Source organism: Medicago sativa, chromosome 3 (genome assembly GCF_051527215.1).
Source record: "Medicago sativa cultivar Bolivia chromosome 3, Bolivia_mono, whole genome shotgun sequence".
In the NCBI taxonomy this organism is placed as follows: Eukaryota; Viridiplantae; Streptophyta; class Magnoliopsida; order Fabales; family Fabaceae; genus Medicago; species Medicago sativa.
In genome coordinates, this window is record NC_140751.1 from 69,150,214 (window position 1) to 69,156,237 (window position 6,024).

At 32.5% G+C, this 6,024-nt stretch overlaps 1 protein-coding gene and 1 long non-coding RNA gene across 3 annotated transcripts; one reads left to right on the top strand and one right to left on the bottom strand.

The window, feature by feature from the left end:
• Window positions 1-648: 648 nt before the first annotated feature.
• LOC146939592 (F-box protein At4g22280-like) lies at window positions 649-3,366 on the bottom strand. 2 transcript variants are annotated; one of them, XM_085753198.1, is made up of 4 exons: window positions 3,227-3,366; window positions 2,031-3,017; window positions 1,753-1,919; window positions 649-885 (listed from the first exon to the last, which is right to left on the bottom strand). In XM_085753198.1, the coding sequence occupies exons 2-4, from the start codon at window positions 3,009-3,011 to the stop codon at window positions 861-863; spliced, it is 1,173 nt and encodes a 390-aa protein (XP_085609324.1). In that variant the 5' UTR covers window positions 3,012-3,017; window positions 3,227-3,366; the 3' UTR covers window positions 649-860. The 2 variants fall into 2 exon arrangements, with proteins under 2 accessions (XP_085609324.1, XP_085609325.1); XM_085753199.1 differs by having other exon boundaries at window positions 649-965.
• A 1,888-nt stretch (window positions 3,367-5,254) lies between these two features.
• On the top strand, window positions 5,255-5,508 carry LOC146939593 (uncharacterized). Its single transcript, XR_015031701.1, has 2 exons — window positions 5,255-5,362; window positions 5,453-5,508. It is a non-coding gene; the product is annotated as an uncharacterized LOC146939593 (long non-coding RNA).
• The last annotated feature ends 516 nt before the right edge of the window (window positions 5,509-6,024 follow it).

Genomic DNA, 6,024 nt, shown 5'->3' on the forward strand with positions numbered 1-6,024 from the left:
ACTTCTATAATTTTTAGTGAAGATTTATTTTGGAAATAAATGAATTTGATATTTCTAAGACATGTTCATCAACGAGCAAATGAATGTTTTTAAAAAATATAGTGAATGATTGGGAATTAAAAAAATGAAGATGTTATATGAATGAATGTGGTAAATGAATGTCATGATAGCCAAGGATGGATATTGTAAAAAATGCGGCTTAAAAAAACATCTCTCAAGAATTGTGGTTTAGCTTACCTAAAACCAACCCAAGTCAAGTCATGCTAACTCCATTAGATATCTGCGTGAGTTAACTCAAGTTAGAGTTATTTTAAAAAGTTTGAAGTTAGAGTTATTTTAAAAAGTTTGAAGTGAGAATGAGCAAATTGGTTTCAGAGAAGAGCAATTTTCAAAAAAATCTAGTGAAGAACTTCGGTTGAGAACATACAGATCCATCCTACATTGATGTTTATTTACCACATTTTTTTAGAAGATTCTGAAATGAACTTCATGATATTTTGTCATTAAGATATATGAGACCTTCTAATCCACCTGACCCACATGACACTATAGTCATACTCCAATTTAAAGAGAGAAAAATCATACACATGAACCATTCATAAATAATATATATATATATGAATCCCCTGAAAGTTAAAATACATGAAATTAAACAAAATAATAGGAAGCAAGAAAATAATAAGTCTAGCAAGTACAACAACAGCCAAACCATATCCCTCTAAGTGGGTTCGGTTAAATGGATCAAATGACACCTTAAATAAGTCTAGCAAGTATAAAATAAGCAAAACTGTTCTTGAATATTCTTTGAAAAACTTGTATCCTTCACCATGTTTTTCTGCAACCCAACAGCCTGTGTTCACCTATGCAGTAGGTCTTCGAATAGAACTGGTTACAATTGAAAACACACACTGTTAAGTTAATCAAGTCCAGGAACTTGTATGGGCCTTGCATGAACTCAATTCTATCTATCAAAATAGTAAGGGGAGCTGAATAAGAAAGAGGCACAAAGTATAAAACAAAAAAAGTCAATGAAGATCTATGAACAAGCAGAGCTGGAATCCAAGGAAAAAACAAAAATCAGAATATAAGTCGTCATTTTCCGGCCCAAGAGACCTTCCAACACAAGTCAAAATGAACCAAATATATTCATGAGAGCAATTATTCATTAAAAGGCATCGGTTATATTACATACATATTGAGAAAATTTAAGCACATATGATTTATTTTGTGCACAAGTCTAATGATTTGAGAGTCAAGACACACAAACACGAGTTAGGAGTAAGGAGCAAGAGTATGTCTCAAAGTTGTGGAGCATCTAGGAGGTCTAAGTTAATTCAATCAAGCTACTCTTTCATACTACGCTTTTCTAGACAAATCTTATTATATCCTATATCCTATGAAGCCAAATTCAATTTACACAAACAAACATGAAAAGTTGGTTTTAATTACACAAGAACTAAAGTAATATGATGAAATAAAGTGATTTATAACATGATGTGTTTACTTTACCTCTCTATATTGTGGAATGGTAAGAATAAATGATTAGAATTGTATAAGCTTTTTGATTCTGTGCGCATAGAAGTTAATTATCAAACTTAGAGTTGGTGTGATTCAAAAGATGCGCACATCAACATGCATACAACTGTGCACACACACACAAGTTTGTTTCTCTGAATAAGGGTTTTGCACTGAAAGCATGAAACCAAAAGAATCTATATCTAACATTAAAAAGTAGTTGGATGCATCTTTTACCTCTTGATGAAGCCAACCTTTGCCGAGGGTGAGTTTTGAAGCAAAAAGTCCACCTCATCGGTAGGTACCGCAAAACGGTTGTACACCACTAATTTCAACAACTTCAAGTTATGCAAGTAAGGGAACTTATCCTTAAATGAATTATAATGAATGCGGTGGACAAGAACCTAAGCAATCAGGAAGTATTAGGATCAGTTGCAAGACATACATATTCTTGGTAAAATTTTAAAATTACAACATAAAAAGCAGCATTGATGTTATGAATATAAAGTACGTACACTAAGAGCAGCTAAAGTGAGGGTGAATGATTCGATATTAGAGAGCCAAGCCAGCCAGTTGAATAGAGTTGATTGGTTCTCCACCAAAATCATAGAAGCTGCAATATGAATATTTAGATGTTTGATAGAAGAGAGAAGAGTCTTGCTTCCAAAATGTTTTGGAATATAATCACGACCAGTCAAAACAAGGGAATGAAGTGTTGGAGCATTTAACTCGATTCCAAAAAAGATTTGGAAATCGGTTTTGGTGGTAAGAGCATCTGTACGACGCATGGAATAATACATATGAATAGTTAACCTGACAAGATTGGTACATGAAATGCGAAGTTTTTTTGCATTATCACCCATGAGTACACATTGGTCGATGATCAAAGTATTCAACTTGTTAAATGCGGAAAAGGGGTCGACACAACCATCATCATTACAACAAAAGGCAAGGTGCTTCAGAGACAGGGTGGTTAATGCTGGGAAATTGAAAGAACGAGAATCTGTAAATATTTGTTGCCAGCAAGGAAAAATCATAAAATTGACACCAGCAAGACTGAGAGAAGTCAAAGTGTGAGATGAGAAGAAGCATGATGGAAAGTGTTGAATAGTAGCGTAATTGATTCGAAAGTGTTGGACATTGTGTGAAAAGGCGTATTCTATAATCTTTACATATAGGTCATGACTGACAAAATGACTTCTGTGCAAAGAGAGAGTGTGGATATCAGTTGAGTGATCGCGGAGAGACAAAAACGTAGACATGAATTGTTGGAAACTTTCGAGGGTACTAAATTGCATAGTACTTAATGTAAGAGTGGAAAGAGTCTTCCAGAGATTGATCCATCTTTTGGATAAAATGCAAGTTTGAACAGCCTCTTTGGCGTTCAAAAAGGAGAGTATGTGAATGAGAAGACAGTCGGCCAATTCACTGAGCCTGTCTTGAATTTGTCTGTCGTCCTTACGTTGCCTCTTACGTTGGCTTCGTGTCTCCACCATTGTTGTCTGACAAAGATGAATTGTACAAGAAAATGAATGAAATTAAAGAGAAGAAATTGAAATGAAATTCATTGATTAGAGGCAAAAGAAAAAAAAATCCAGATAACAAATAAATAAATATTTTTCTGTTTTTAAGAATCCAGAAATGTATCCTAGTTAAAAAAAAAATGATACAGAAAGAAAGAAGATGATGGGAGGCCAAGTTGGATGGATACCTTGCACGCTGTAAGCCTAGCGGGTAGCGGATGGATCGGAACGAACCGTCTCAATTGACTTCACGGAAAGAAATTCGCGGCCGCCGGATGGAGAGAGAGGGAGGGAGGATAAACAATGCGTTTGCAATGCCATTTTGATTTTAGGGTTATCTATAATCTATACCTATAAATAAAGGGAAAACTTTGTTTTGGTGTAGCCTATTTTCTTTCCCATTTTACCCTTCTTTTAAATTGAAATTTTCATTTTACCCCTTCAAAACTGAACATCAGTTACAGAAACTTCTCTTTATTTTATTTGGTAACTATGGTTTTTTTGTGTGTGTTAGAAGGAGCGGTGTTGAAATAAAACAAAATCACTTCTAGAAAAGGGAAGGATGACGTGAAAAGAGAGGGAGAGATATGAAAGGCATTTTAGATCTTCACGTTTTCAATACAAAATTCTTCTTTTGTTATATGTTTCCACTTTTTTGGTATACTCCCTTTTGTCAATCTTCATCTATTTTCTAAATTGTATGTTGTTTTGCATCCACTTCTTATAATTTGTTTACTGTAGATGTTGCCTCACTACAATTGCTATTAAAAATTGGAGTTGAGCGATTTACCTTTCTTCTCAATATTGTTGTCGGTTTAATAGTTTTCTATGGATTGGCATATTCTTCTCATAATCCGAGCGCTAACAGCCAATGCCAACAACATCTGTCGTGGTAATTAATTTGGCTTGATTTTAAATTAAGTATCATTATGTTATTTTTTTTGTTGAAAGATACGTATCAATATGTTTTTTCTTTCATCCTCTCAAAACAAAAGTTGTTTCTTTCATTTATTTAATTTATTATGTTATTATTGTTTGGCACGTTAATTGATGGGGAATTATGCTATGTTTGTTGAGGAATTTTCCAGGAATATGTATATTTAGAGTTTTTTTGCACTTTTTTATTTATAAATTCTTCTAAACGAGTATGCATATGGTTGTTTACTCCTTAATAAACAGGTGGAAGTGAAGTTGGTTATCATATGTCAAAAATCAACATGTAACTTCTCTTTGAATTAAAATACCCGTTAAGATTAGGAGATGAGGAGATTAACATGTCATATTAACATGAAATTGCCACCGGAAAATGTGGTTGTCATGCGGTAGTGGTAATGTTGCAGAAGCAATTTGATTGTTGGAATATCCATCTTTCACCTAGGAGACGGTGGTTAGTCGAGCGTTGTATCATTTTAGCGGCAATGAATATTTATCTTCTCTCTTGATTTCTCTTTATATCTTCTTTGTGACTGATTTTGTTTTGTTTTTTTTTTTTTACATTTTTAATTTGCTTTTATGTGTTTTCAACAATTTCATGGTAATCTTTTCCAAACAACAATTTCATGGTAATGGATAAATCTTTCTTTCTTTTAAGGTTGAACAAAAGGACATTGACAAGCTTATCATTAAATGTAGAATTATATACATGTCGTTATTACTAAAAAAATATATATATACTTGATGTTGTTTGTTTATTTATTTATTTTTTCTCTAATAATTTGATCATTTCCAATTTGATAGAGAGAGGTGAACATTCTTCCTCTTTTATTTTGTCTTTCATTTTCTTCAACAACATATGAGACAAAGAGGGGGAAGACGGTTAATTACCATTAAAAAAAATGGGATACCCACTTCAATGTTCATTGAGATTTTTCAAAAAAATAAATACATGAATGTGAAAAAAATATATCTTATACCAGAAATTGCTGAAAGAAAATCAAGAAAATTGGTGACAAATTGCTTAAATTAAAAGAGCAAATTAGCAAGTAGTTATCTAAGTATTTCTCACAAACTGAAACATGTGATGCCGGTACTTAGAAAACATTTTAGTCCAATGAGATAGACGTTCTTGACGGGGGGTTATTGAGTCCTAAAGTGTATTGGTGGAAGTAATTCTTTTCTTACCTTTTTTTCTTGAATCAATTTTTTTTTCTTTCCATTTTGTTTAGATGGTATTATGTTTGTTGCATCTAGCATTCTTTTAATTATTTTGTTCACAACTTTTAATTTGTAGACATCGATAAAAAAGATGAAGATCATAAAGACTATATGTGTTAATTTTTTGTCCTCTTATGTTATTAATCAACATGATGAAAGATTCTTCTACGGTAAGTTTTGCATCTCTATTTTTTAATGATGCTTATTATACGTGTTATAGTCTCATTTATTTTCTATTATGATTTGTTCAATGTGAAAAGGAAAAAAAAGTTTCATCGACACCAAAAGAGTGATAGAGAAGAACAAGAGAGAAAAATGGAGTAATGAAAAAGAGAATGAAAAGAGTGAGCCATGGAGGCCACACTTTGACTACGACCTAATTGCAGACCCTCACGGATGTTGCACAAAATGATGAGGGAATAGGGGGGAGGATCCGTCATCGGGGAGAGAGAGAGAGAGAGAGAGAGAGATTTGAAAATTGTATTTAGACTCCATTCTTATTATGTTTTTACAGTTAATTTTATTCTCCTCTTTCTTTTGTAGACTCATAATTGACGCTCTCCATTCTTATGTTAAGTATATCTAATATTTTGATTTCAAAGAATGTGATGTGAAAAGTAAAAATCTCACAATGGCAATGAGCTAATGCATAAATTATTACATTTTTAACTAATGAAGTGCATATTATCAAAACAAAAAACAAATGAAGTGAATCAATTATGTAACTTTTAACTAATTAAGGGCATCGATTATTTGAGTTACAAGATTATCATAACCTTCTTTTTTAATTGTCTTGCTTGGATAAATTAACCAATTTTGATTTATGTATTGA